Source organism: Asparagus officinalis, chromosome 2 (genome assembly GCF_001876935.1).
Source record: "Asparagus officinalis chromosome 2, Aspof.V1, whole genome shotgun sequence".
NCBI lineage: Eukaryota > Viridiplantae > Streptophyta > Magnoliopsida > Asparagales > Asparagaceae > Asparagus > Asparagus officinalis.
The window spans coordinates 75,778,279-75,792,491 of record NC_033795.1 but is presented as its reverse complement, the minus strand read 5'-3'; the positions used below and the strand labels follow the sequence as shown (position 1 = coordinate 75,792,491).

At 34.7% G+C, this 14,213-nt stretch overlaps 1 protein-coding gene across 1 annotated transcript; it reads left to right on the top strand.

Moving 5' to 3' along the window:
• LOC109831644 (E3 ubiquitin-protein ligase SDIR1-like) lies at positions 626-13,360 on the top strand. The gene is made up of 9 exons (XM_020399006.1): positions 626-837; positions 1,367-1,487; positions 1,575-1,630; positions 1,701-1,911; positions 1,997-2,132; positions 2,562-2,613; positions 2,791-2,880; positions 9,859-13,154; positions 13,228-13,360. Exons 1-8 carry the CDS (start codon positions 796-798, stop codon positions 9,961-9,963), a joined length of 813 nt encoding a protein of 270 aa, XP_020254595.1. The 5' UTR covers positions 626-795; the 3' UTR covers positions 9,964-13,154; positions 13,228-13,360.

Genomic DNA, 14,213 nt, shown 5'->3' with positions numbered 1-14,213 from the left:
GATGTAGAGAATTGCTTATTTGGGTAGGTTTTTTTTTTTCGTCTAAATTGACTGACAATTGCTCTCGTGTTCGGTGGTAATCAGAGAGAGTCCAATTATTCCAATCCGTACCGTTCATTTTTATTTTTAGTGAATGAATGAGATCATGCCATGTAAGATTTCTATCTACTATTACAAAAAAACAATTTTCAAAGTAGTGGTTTTCAAAGTACTAAGGTAAGAACTGAGTAATTGGACCCTCTTCGATTACCACCTAATTCGATTACAACCTAATTGGAGAGAGGATCCGGATCTACTATTTCAAATCATAGATGTTATGCTTGGTGTGGATGGAGTACTAGTATTTGTATTAGCCTTAGTTTGTTGCGAGGCATTAAAATTGTGTGATCAAGAACATTGATTGCAATCATGGAGCCCTTTTTCTCCAAGGGCAAAAAGGGGGTTTTTTTTTTGTGTGCAAGTTTCACAAAACCCACATGAAGTTTTGGTCATTTTGAGATAATCCTAAAAACTATGGATATTTCACTCAACCCCCAAAGTTTTCGCATTATTCTGAATCTGTTTTGAGATAATTGCCAACTTCGTGGGGAGTTTTCTAGACAAGTTTTGAGGGTTGAGTGTCATTTTGAAAATTTTGAGGCTAATCTAAGAACCGAGCCAGGTTTTGGAAAATGTGCCCCTTCTTTTTTTGAGATAAAAGGCCTGGGTCTAAACCTTATTGACAGTAAAGTACAGTTGAGTTACAAATATCAGAATACAAATGGATGGAGGGCTATCAAGGAGCAAGAAATTAGCATGGGGCTGTCTGCTTCCATGGATAAAAAGAGCAGGTTAATGGTGGGTTTTGTCTTGTAAACTTGTGACAGTATGTGTGCTAAACTTGTGATGTGTAACTCCTATAGAAGGCAACGCATTCGGGATGTGTTTGCGTTTCCTGTAATCTGTCTCTAGAAAAGAGATCTGTTCTCTAAACTAGTTAAGTTTTCCTTTCTTTGAAATTTTGAAGAATATAGGGATTAGTGACAGTGCTAGATTTCAGTTGTGTCATCGCGTTGGGGGTAGTGATCTCATATCCTCGATTATTCCCGATTGCACAAACCCAGGAGATCTAGTATCCCTCTTCTTTCAAAGGGAAGTACTTGATAATGCAGACCACCTTATGCGCTTTTAGACTTCCAAAAACTCTTCAACATTATAAATTAATATAAAAATTTCAGGAATTTTTCTGGTCATAATGATTAATTCCTATGGATTTTTGCTTTCTAATATGTCTACGAGAAAAAAACAACTTTTCCAGTAGTGAAGCAAGTAATGGTGGTTCTTTTCATCTCTGTAACTTTGATTGTGTTGCCCTTTAAAATTGTAGAAATCCTCCTGCATTGCCACCATGAGTTCTTGTTTCAGTGCAAGTGAGGCCGACATTGAGACGTGTTTCTCTGAAATCATCCGTAATCCGCGTGCAGTCATCGGTTATTTGTGCTTCATGGGTATGTCTTAATGTGTTCTAATGTTATTTTTCATATGAGATCAAATGACTGATAACTAATTGTCAGCCTATATCATGTTACCTGCAGTCTTTTTCCTTGTGATGGTAATGAGCAGTGATCAACTGTCACCCTATAATATTCTGGTACTTATCAACACAAAATTTTCCAACTATTGAAAATGATTCTTTTATCTGATTTAGTTTCTGGTTGTAGCTCTGGCTTGGATTGAGTGTGTGCTTGCTAGCCGCATTTCTCAAGGTATTTTACTGTAAACATCACCAAGATGAAATCCCGATGTCAACTAACAATGAAGAGATGGAGCATGAGGAACAACAGATCGATGTGCCTCCATTTGCAACAAGACAGCAGTTGCCTGATATTAGGATTCAACTTGCTTCTCTTGATCGTGAATTTGATGAGAGAGGTATAATATCTTTTAAGAGTTATAGAGATCGTGACGTCTGTGGTTGGTTAATGATTTTTAGCTTCTTTTCAATTATTTTGTGTAGATTATGATGCTTTGAGGGCATTAGATAATGATATTGTTCCCGACGCTCCGGCAATGACCGACGAACAAATCAATGCTCTTCCCCTTTTCAAGTACAAGGGTCCATCATTCATTGACTCTGCCTATGACATAAATAGGTGAATTTTATGTGTGTTACTTGAAAGGGTTTTTGTGCATATACCCCTTAATCATATGTATTTGCAAAACTAACCCCAAAATCACAGTACTTGCAATACTTGCCCCTTAATCATTCCCTTCGGAAAAACAATACTCCCAACTCATCAAATTTGATGAGTAATATGTAACTGCAGCGCAAAATATCAACATAATGGTCAAATTTTTGCTACCATATTCCATAAAGCCGATGATTTGTGGATTTTGGGGGCCGGGGGAGTATTTTCTTTTTGAAGTTGGTGATTTGGGGGAAGGTTTGAAAATACTGAGATTGCAAATACACATGATTTAAGGGCTATATATATAAAATACCCTACTTTAAAATAAGCATTCTGTGAGTTCTTCCTATATCTTATTATCACTCATTAAATTGTTGTTTTCTTATTTTACAGTCATATATCTTCAGAACAGTTTGCATCATCTTCAACTTTAATTGGAAATGAGGTAGATTGTTTGTTTATATGTCTTTGATCGTGGTAAACTGCAATGTGTTTGAAAGTTACTTGGTCCCTTAGTATCTCCTGGTCCTTACATGTGACAAGCTTGTCGGATATTTCTCAGAGTTGATTATAGGCTTTATTCTTCACCTTAGAGTAGTAAAGTTATCTACAATTACTGCAGATTATGGCTGAAGATGCACTCGAGTGTGGGGTTTGCTTGGAAGAAGTCAATGGAGGTGAACTTATCAGAAGATTGCCTTGCTCCCACCAGGTAATTATAATAATTTTCTTTTCAGTAGTGTACGTATATACAAAGTAAGTCTTTATTTCTGCTGTTATTGATGCACGTTCAGTTGCCTATATAAAGGGCTTGTTTATAGTAACAAGCAATTTCTATTAGAAGAGCTATTTCATATCTTGGATGAAATCAGACCGCTCACAGGAGCATCATCAATTTGATTCAGACTAGGCTGTACGGTACCTAGTCAAATCCAAGCCTTGTTTATGTTTGGAATGGGTTGGGGGCCATTGTCCGACTTGGACATGGGGGAGGATTAGGAGGAAGGGCAGGTTCTTTTCCTCATCCTCGTCCTCAATAGAAATAAGTAGGCCAGAGCTGGGTCTTTCATTCCTGTGCTTCCCTGTGCTATAACACGGCCCACTCTTTTCATATAGGCTCAATCATGGTCTTTTTCTATATCCAAACTCCAAAGTGTGTACCGTAATTTTTTTCAATGGACCCCAAAAATAGAATTCTAAATCTGGAAACAACATCAAATCTGGCACTGATGTCAGTCTGAGTCTGTCTTCCAGATAACTAATCTGGACCGACATTGGTTGCCCAAACACAGATTGCTCACTCACAGACTTCTCTACAGAGACAAATCATGCTAGAGGTCGGTTGTCATTGGTCATGGTTGCTTGGACCTCGAAAGATGTCGTTCTAATTTGTCGAGCTTTCTGCTAAGTTTCTTCACCTTTGTATTCATGTTGATGTCAAATCGGTGTCGGTTTGCTTCCCTTTGTCTTCAATGCAAGTCATAATCAATAAAAAAAAATCTCCTTCTCTCATCCAAATTCAGATCAAAGTGATTCTAATCAAGGTGAAATGTTGATTCCACCTTGAAAGAAAAGATGGCTATGCGCATGCATACATGTCATGCATGTGCATGGAATCACTAGAATTATGGTGAAAACTCAGAACACCATTTATTATTACATGATATTTTACATAACATTTGGTAAAATATTGACGATAGCTACAAGAATCTTACATCCATCAAACACATATGTATATCCTCTTATGTTGATAGCTTTAAACCCTTGCCAAATGATTACATCGAGAATCTCGAGACCTTTACATTCCGTTATCTAACAAGCATGAAAGATTAGAGACTATGGCATGTTTATTTAGGATTTTCAAAGGAACGAGAGTAGATCTACTATTTTCCTCACTCTACCTTTTATTCTCCTTGGCTTCTTGTACTGCAATTCTCTAGGAAGATTTAGACTGTCTACTTCTAATGTCATTCATGCAGGAGCGGTGAAACATCCACAGGAAGCTCAAAACCAATTCTCGAAGACAGATTGTCTTGCGAGGAAGACAAATATATTTTGTAGTTCTTCAAGAAGGATAAGCTAGACATGGTGTTCAATAAAATAGCTAACCTTGTCTAATGGAGGTGGTATGACTTAACTCCATCTCCACAAATGTTTTAAGTCATAATCTATGGAGGCCTCTGAGGGACAGGTGTAGCTTGTAAAAGGAAATAGAAGAAGATTATTATTCTTTCCTTTTCAATTAGTAACTAATATAGCAATAAAAGAAACTATGGATTCCTATGAATGTGTAATATAACAATAATGTCTTCTTGTAAGAATTCCCATCATAACATTTATTTTGAAAATTTGAACAATTCTCACCTTTTCATTTAATTGCCTTTTTTCTCTTCCCATTTTGACATAAATTAGTACTATTTACATGAGTGTTGAAGGAATTGCTTGCTAGTGCATGATGGACACTCAGGTTTCTCATGATTCGTATTGCACAAATTGACTTTTGGATCCCTATGACCAGTGCTTGATGATTTGATCAATTCTAAGACTCCAAAAAGTGTTAAGGAGTGTCCCACATTCATTCGGTTAAGTTTGGGTTTGGTTTAGAAAAAGGCATGACATGTGATTTAGCCCTACATCAGGAGAAGACTTAGATGAATATATGCTTAAATAAGCTCAGTCTTATAACTCAAATATGATTAATTCTTTTCACTCAATTGGACCTAAGCAAATTACCCTAGCTAGTCCATTCTATTGATGTGCCTCTACAACCCTAACACAAAGTACTATCAATACTCTTGACATCCTCCTAATGTGTTCATCTAAACACGAGACTGAACACTTGTGAGAAAAAAGAGCAGATGGATGGACAAGTGATTAAAATTCAAGAAGTTCTCAAACGTTTTTGATCTCGTCAAACACTACTAGGCATACAGTTGTAGAAACTCATTGTACGATTATTCAGAAAGTTCCATGCAAAAAGAACCAAAAAAAAATGGCAAGCGCTTCTTCGAGGCTTTTTCGTATTAAGCAATAGAAGCCATGAGTAAACTACAATAGAAATAAAAGGTGGACGTGGATACGGTTATCTACAGATAAATTTGCATGCATATCTGATCAAATACAAACACTAATGTTAAATATCCAAATCCAGTTAGATATAAAGACAATATGTATAGTCATAATTTATTTTTGGTTAAATAAATATATAAATATGGATATAGGTAAAAATATAGATAGGAAAGTGGATATTTAAATATCTCTATCATTTGGATGCTTTTTTTTTTTTTTTTTTTTTTTGACATTAGCAGTTGTGAAGTATATTTTGGTGATTGAGGGTTATAACCTATGTTTCCGGATATGCCGAACACATTGGTTGATTTTGATTCGGGACATTCTCTTTTATTAGATTATTCTTATATAGTCTACATCCTTGAATTTTACTTGCCTTTCTCATATTTGGTTATATATATGTATATGTATATGTCTATGTCTATGTATATATATAAATGTATGTGTGTGTGTGTGTGTATTCTCATTTATTTTATATTCATATGTGCATTTGACAGATACTAATATGAGGTTCCTCATCAAACCATATCCATATTCGTTGCCATATTTTTGATTGGTAAATGAACTGGGATATGTTAAATTTCTACATTTGATTCCTCTCAATTACTAGAACTTTCTATAGGTGCCTTATTTCCAATTCATTTGAGAATATGTTGAGATTACTCTAGCTATTGATTATTTATAGTTACTTTCAAAAGTAATGTAAAATAATGAGAATAAGTCTAAATATTATGGAAGCAAAAGAGATGGTAGGATACTCAATAAGTATTTATTTTTCTAGGACATTATGGCGGTGTATATGAATCTTCTAACTTTTTTTCAACTAGCTGACATTGATGTTAGTTGTCTTTACCTATTTAAGCTATCAATTTGGTAGCACATGTCCTATTATGTTGCACCGACCACCGACTAAGGGGGATTAGATATTCGGTGAAACACCAATAAGATTTGTAGTCCATGAGATCAAGTGGTCAGTATCTTTTGAGATCTATGCACCATAAGTAGAAGTGAATGCGAGATTTAATCTCCAACGATGCACCTTTGATGCTTAAGATTGTTTCATGAAGATGAGAAGATAAGCATTCTTAGGTTTCAATTGTGCTTGCTTTCTCCTCTTTGAGGAGGGGATATTTATACTCTTATGGTTGTTGTTTTGGAAAAGTATGAAGATTTGATCATGATTAGATTATGAGAAAAATTTTGTCGATCTATCAATTTGGGTTGTGACAGGCAGTCTTAACCACGTTTTGTTACCTTTTAAAGGCGCAAATGCCACGAGGTTATTATGGTTCTTCTGATTTGTGTAGATTCTGACTTTATCATAATTGTCTTGTCATGTTCCGCTCATGTATCATATTGCCAACTTAATATATCCCAAACTTCTTTAAAATCATAATCTTGCAGATGGTTTAAGTCATCTTACAACCTCCTAATTTGCCACGTCCTTCACAGATTATCCAAAGGGATTTTTTTTTTCTTTTTTTTTGCATGTAGATCTGACTTCGAGGTCATAGTTAGACCCTTATCATCCTGTTACAGGTTGCACTAAATACATACATACAATTATACTATATTTCGACTTTTTATTATTAACTTACTTGGGTGGGTTGAAGTGTTTCGAGAGCCTATTAGTTAGTCCATCAACGCCTAGCCTCTATTTGAGTACTTGACCTTTTGAAATTAGTATGAGATCCTATCTTTATCACATTTAGCAGGCAGTAAAATTAGGAGACAGGTCTAGTCTAAGAATGGAAACAAATATGGATAATCCACTTTATATATAATTCCATATTCGTTGACAAGTATGTATACCAATAAAGTAAAGTAAAAAATATGTAAGGTAATATAAAAAATACTTGGCATATGGTATACCAATAAGGTAATATAAAAAATACTTGGCATATGGTAATATATATCATAAAATATGCCAAGTTTGTCCAAAAGCACATATATTTCAATGACAAGAAGTACTATCTAAGGTGATATCTTGAACGAAAAGGAAAATGTCGTGTTATTTTTAATTTTACATATACTTATGTTTGTAGATAAAAGACACTGAACTTCTCTACAGAATTTAGGTTGTATGCATAAATACTTGACTACTATTCGAAAAATATTGGAATGTAACTTGAACCAAGATTCACATACAACTTATATTGATATGAGTTAGACTATATGTATCCATATCTGCTGAAAGGAAATTGGTACAAGTATTGTAATAATGCTTTAGGTCTAGTACTTTAGATACAGGATGATATGGGTCTAAATATGACCATGCGGATCTACATGAAAAGAAGCTCTTTGCGTAACTCATGAATACATGACAACATTAAAAGATCTTGAGACAACATTTGAGGGACTTACGAGAGTAAAAAGGTCGATAGTCATTTGTAAGGTTGTAATCTCAAGAAGGTTGGGACACTCTAAATTGGATAATATGACACACGAATGTAGCATGACAAGAAGTTCATGATAAAAATAGAATCTATACAAATTAGAGGATGATAACAATCCCCCTGAGTTTGCACCTGCAAAAGGTAACAATAGGCAGTTAAGATCGGACGTTACTATCCGATTGATAGATTAATAAGACTATCATCGTTTAATCCAATCACGATTCCTCATGTAGTGACATTTGTAAAGAAACCAGTAAAATTAATATGTGTATTGAAAACGGAAGAAACTTCTGCTCGACTGGCAATATTATCGTTTTTTAACAGCACGTTGTTAAGACTGGACGTTTATCTCTATAGCACTTTGTAGTTGAGAGCTTCATTCACATATGCGTATTTAAAGTGGGAGAAGTATTGCACCTTTCCTATCAGGACTACGTTAGATCACTTGTTTTCTTTGGAATTATCTATTCCTACTTTCACATTTCTGAATAAATAAGATGAGTAGATCATCACACAAAGAAAGAAACTTCTTCTAATTTTTAACATACTACCTCTCCTATTAAAAGGATGCGCTTACACTAATGCATATTCCCTAGAGCTGCCCAGCCCGGCCCCGATTTTCGGGATCGAGCCAGGAAAAATGCCTAGGTCGGACCTGAACCCGGGGTGCCAGGCCCGGGCCCGGGCCTGGGCCAAACTGGGCTGGGCTCCAGGCTGGCCCGAATTTTCTTTTTTTGTATTTTTTTATTTTTTTGCTAAAAATTAGATTAATCTTATTATATGTATATATGTATTAGTATATACTTACATATTAGTATATAGCTATATATTATATGTAAGTATATATAAGTATACATTAATGACAGTATACGCTTAAAAATATATATAAGTATGCATTAATGACCATATCATACTATATATATAAATCATATCTCAACTAAATCCCTACATAAAACTAATTTTTTATTTCAATCAAAATAATCCATAAACAATAAACTCATGTATATATACCATATTTTTCAAATTATTAAGAATCATATTATATTATATATATAATCATATTATATATGTAGTATTAGAAATAGGAATTCTTGGTAACCAAGCACCTAAAAAATTTTTGCTTGTAGTGATTGGTCAAATCCCCATCCACTCCCTTCCCATGTTAAAGTGTCCCAAATTTAAATGATGGAGGGAATGTGACACTTTCACTCCAAAACATACCCTATACTTCCATATATAAATATATATATAATATATATAATATATATATATATAAGGGGAAAAGATTCTAGAGTGATACCTTATATTCCACTAAAGGACGCTGCTAAATCACACAACATTCCCTAATGTTTTTAACCGATCCGCTCCGTTGAACTGATCTAACAAGTTCTTGAAACCTAAACACACCCAATTTTGGTAGCCCGTCGTGTTTTGACCCTTCATCCCACTCGCCGTAATTTAAACGTTTCGAATAAATAGAACTTTTTGCACCGGCTCAAACGAAGTCAAAACACGATGGGTTTCACCCTAAAATTATGTGTTTTGGGTTTAAAGAAGGGGGGGGGACGTGTAGATAAGTTCACGGAGCAGATCGGTAAAACAATGATGCTGATTTTAGGCGCGTCCTGAGTTGAATCTCAATGTGTTCACCTTCGATCACTTTTTCAATATTATATATATAACTATTTATATTGACGCACTATATAATATATATCAATACATGTATATATATAATATAATATATAGTATATATATATATACGTAGAACCGTCCCAGGTCGGGCTTCACCGCCCGCTTGAAACCTCCCGATCCTGGCCAAAGGCCCAGCTTTTCCGAGCCTTTACCTACAGGCCCCGGCGTGTTCGACATGTTGAGTAAGTAACAGTCATCACATACTGAAGCCCATTTGGACAGGGCTAATATTCGCCTTTGATGACTGTTAATTCCTCAATGTCCTATCTTGATGAAATAAGTCTCTGTGTATGTTTCCGACACAATCGACATGTTGAGTAAGTTGTCTTTCTTCTTTTGTACAAAATGCAAATATATATACTTCTCCCTGTGTAGCTCTTTCATGAAAAAATTGGTGAAAATGGGACCGCAATTATCTCTTTCAAACTGTATTGCTGTACAATTTATTAGATTTTGGGATATACTGATTTTACTTTTTCAGCCAACAGCCTGCCTACAAATACCTAATTGGCTATTTCTTTTTCTTTTTACAGTTCCATGCAAGTTGCATATATCCATGGCTTCAGCGACATGGTACGTGCCCTCTATGCAAGTCTAATGCAAGCTGTGAAGAGAACGAGAATGGTGTAGAATCTTGAATACGAGCTCTCAGTTTCAGAGCCCGTTGGCAACCAGAGATGTGATCATAGTGAGCATCATGTAACTTCTTTTTTATAATATATAACATTGCAAGTATGTTTTTGCTATAGAACTTCTTGAAGAAATGTTATTATGTTTTTGTTGTTAGGTATCTGCTAATAGCTGGGGTTTGTCAGTATCTTATTTGTGTCTGTTTTTACTAATAGAACTACATATGAGGGATATATTCAGGTTTATCCAAGTCATCTTTATTCCACTTATCTATATGGGTATAGGATAAATCTCACTAAATACCCGAGAAGTCTTGAAATGTCACTTAACCCCACATGTAATCTTGAATACAAGTTTTTAGTTTTGGGCTCATTGGCAATCAGATATAAGATCATAGTGAGCACCATGTAGCCCCTTATATATTATAATATACAACATTGAAAGTATCTTTTTGCTTAATAAATCATAGAAAATGTGTTAATATGTTTTTGGTGTTATGTCAATCTGCTAATAACTGAGGTTTGTCAATATCTTATTTTGTTTCTCTTTTACTCATAGAAATACATACTAGGGGTGTGATCAAGTTAATCTGAGTCATCTTTATTCGACTTGCCTATACGAATAAAGGGCAGGGTTAAAAAAACCCCAAAGAAGTTTGGCCCATTTTGAGATAACCCCTAAAAGGTTTGGAAATGTCACTTTATCTTGAATACAAGTTTTCAGTTTCGGGGCTAATTGGCAATCGGATATATATGATCATAGTCATCATCATGTACTCCCTTTTTGTTATAACATGTAACAATGCAAATGTGTTTTTGCTCAAGAAATCATTGAAGATATGTTGGTGTGTTTTTGGTGTTAAGGTATCTGCTAATACTGAGGTTTGTCAATATCTTACTTTGTTTCCGTTTTTACTAATTGAGATACATACTAGGTATGTGATCAAGTTAATTTGAGTCATGTTTATTCCACTTATCAGGCAGGGAACTGGAAATCCTTAGCATGTAACTTTTCTATGTGGCAAGTTTTATTGTTATTACCCAAGAGGGTCTAGCTAAGTTGCTAAGCTGCCTATGAGTAGTAGTCTAAGGTTTTAGGTTTGATTCTCCTGTGGAGCACCGACAGAAATTTAATTTCCTAGAATACCGGAGGCGAATGCGTTGGGGGGTGCCCCTTAGCCACTCCGGGGGTCCGAAGGATTGCAGTGAAGTTCCCTCGTCAAACCAAAAAAAAAAGTTTTCTTGTTATTACTTTAGGTCAACTTCAAACCAAATCAGCGACTTTGGGGGTAGCAATTACTGTAATAAAAGGGATGCTCCAACGCAATTACTGTCATTAAAGCGATGCTACAACCAATCAACTATGGAGATGTGTGATTACTGTAATTAAATTGTTTAATCTAACATATTGAAGAAATGGAAACAAGGCCTCTAATAATAGGTTCTGTCAAAATCTTACCTCATAATTCCAAGTTTTTCGTGTAAGTGCAAGGTAACTATGAGTACAGAATTTAAAACATCATCCTATCTTGAAAGTATCAACATTGAATCATGTGATGACATCAATTCTTGGCAAGAACAATAGAAATAAAGTATGCACAGGTAATGTGATCATATGCGAGTTTTGTCCATCGGGTTGGATCTCAATGATCCAAGTAAACCACTTCCTTCAAAACAACCTTATGAGCTGAAAGTAACCTGGAATCATAATTCAACAAGACTTATATAGGAAAAAGTATAGAAAGAGAGATAGTAGTTCTACCTAGTTATCAAACTTTAGCAGGCAAATTTGTACAAAAACTAAAGTAGTAAGGTCTCCTTTACTGGGAACTGATCATATAATGAACCTTAATTTCATCTAATTAGGTTTTTTAAACTCATCCATTTGTTAACCAACAATAATTTTAATTGATCTCAACAATAATTTTTGTTATAGGACAAGTATATCAATTTAGTGTGGACTATTTTTTGGCTTTGCTTTTATAATATAATGTGTCAAAGTCCTTTTATTCGACGTATAGCTTTACTTTACTTCCTCCTTTAGTAGGATTTGAACATGGCCTCTGGTTTGCCAATCTTCCGCTTCGCCAATCAACTGTACATCATTTAATTTTTCAAAGACAAATTTTAGAGAACTCTTCATTACTTTCCATCAATGAGAACATTCAGTGTTTCAATTCCAAAATTGCTTTTTAGAGGTGAAAATAGGAAGACCATAACAATTGACTTTAATACTGAACAGATACTAATGACTATTTTTGGAGAGATAAAGGCCTTCGCCCGATTTATTATATATTGTTGAAATAAAAGAAAGAGAAGAAATTTTTCTATCTCGTTACTGATTATGAAGAAGAGAGTAATACTGCATATACGTGTACACCTTGTCGTGTATCTACAAAAGGAAAACTCTAATAAGAAAATGAAAGATAATAAATGACAGTCCGAATAAAAATATACTATATTTAACTGATACATTGAATCTGGGCTCCTATTAAAAGCAAATGAATATCTTCGAACATATAAAAGTGCAGTTACAAAACGAGGAGACTTAACAAAAATGATGCTCTCAGTGAATTGTTTGCATCACATGAAAATAAGAAGTCTATCGGTTATAAGCATGAGGACTATCAGGTAGGACTTTGATCCCCAAAATTTAGCTAGTCAAAGCTGAATTATGAATAATATCTATTGACATCGAACACCTATGACCATTTCCAGAATCATGACGAAATTGTCTTTTTCCCTCGAGTCATTAATTACAAGATTCATAATCCTATCCATGCAAAAGAGTCCAAGCAACAGCTAGCTATGTGACCACAAAACATTAATTCACCAGAGCATAAACTGATTGAAGAAAACTTTTAAGACTACTAAAAACCATGGCAGAAACTAGTCCGAGATGCTTTATATTGGTCTATGCCATTATTTCAATTTTCATGTTTTCTGAGGTGAAGGCTGATTTTGGGAAGGCATGCGAAGGGGACTGGTTTGAATTCATAAGAGAATGCAATAGTTTTATTGCGAAGGATAAACCGCCGATGAATCCATCAAATGAATGTTGCGTGCAGTTCAAGAATGCAGATATCCCTGCTACTGTAGCAAAATCTTCAAGCATTTAGAAGGAATTGTGAGTGTTAAAAAGGTTGCTGATGCTGGCAAATATTGCCAGCGTCCTTTAATGAGTGGAAGCAAATGTGGAAGTAAGTTTGCAGATTTCTTTACCTATATTATTGATTTAATGCTTTACTGATATTATTTTGTTTGGGTTTTCAGGTTACACTGTTCCAAAGGCTTGAGATTGGCAAAAGATGGAGAAAATGAAGAAAAAAAATATTTGTACTAGTTTATGTATGAGAAAATGTACTCTGATGAATGGCATCTAAAACTTATAATAGGGGCATTGAAATATCACCTTTCTTCTTAATTTTGAGGTTCGTTCAACATTCTGCTGAAGTTGAGCATTCAAGCATTGATCTAATGTCAGAATATTTAACATATCATTGTCTCTGCAGGGAAAAAGAATGAATGAGGAAATTCTTCTTACAGAATTGCCAGGCATAGGGGGAAAAAACCAGTTTGTTATGCCTTTTACCCATCTGAGGATACTCATAACAGTGCCAATCCAAGAATTAATATGGATGAAGTGCTCATAGTTATGATCGATACAACTGGTATTTACTACTCAAATGTTTAGGGTAAATATTTAATCACAAATTATTGGTTTCTTGTTCACCAAAGGTTAACACATCACAGTTACCCGGCAAGTTCACTGTAACTTGCATATTTTTCAGAGAGAAAGAAAGATAGGATTTATAGTTGAGGCTAGGGATTTAAGATTGTTGAGAATATAATTACGTTATTAATTAAATTACATATACTTGGTCTATTGAAAATAAGCTCGGTTTCGGTCAGATTCATAGTGATTCTAACTTATCGGCTGTGTTAGGCAACTATCCAAAAAAAAAAACTACACTAGGATTGATCCTAGCCCAGTTTATTCTAACCTAATCAGGAATAAAACGAGGTAAATGGAGTTCCAGAAAGAACTGGTTTAAATTTCACTTTTTGGCCTAAGGAAGTTTTGCCAAAACTTTGATTGGCAGTCAGCGTAAACAGAAAAAATAGAACAGTTTCCCTCAAATTTGTCGAACACGGAAAACCATTAATAGAATCATTATAGTCATTAATTAGAAGATACATAATCCTTTCCATGCAAAAAAAGGTCCAAGCAGCAACCTCTATATATAATCCCAAAACAC

What these genes read in the sequence shown, in the direction of transcription:
- LOC109831644 (XM_020399006.1), top strand. Translation starts at nt 796, where the DNA reads ATGGGGCTGTCTGCTTCCATGGATAAAAAGAGCAGGTTAATG. An exon ending in TGTCACCCTATAATATTCTG is followed by an intron (nt 1,631 to 1,700) that starts GTACTTATCAAC and finishes TTCTGGTTGTAG; the next exon opens with CTCTGGCTTGGATTGAGTGT. An exon ending in GATTGCCTTGCTCCCACCAG is followed by an intron (nt 2,881 to 9,858) that starts GTAATTATAATA and finishes TTCTTTTTACAG; the next exon opens with TTCCATGCAAGTTGCATATA.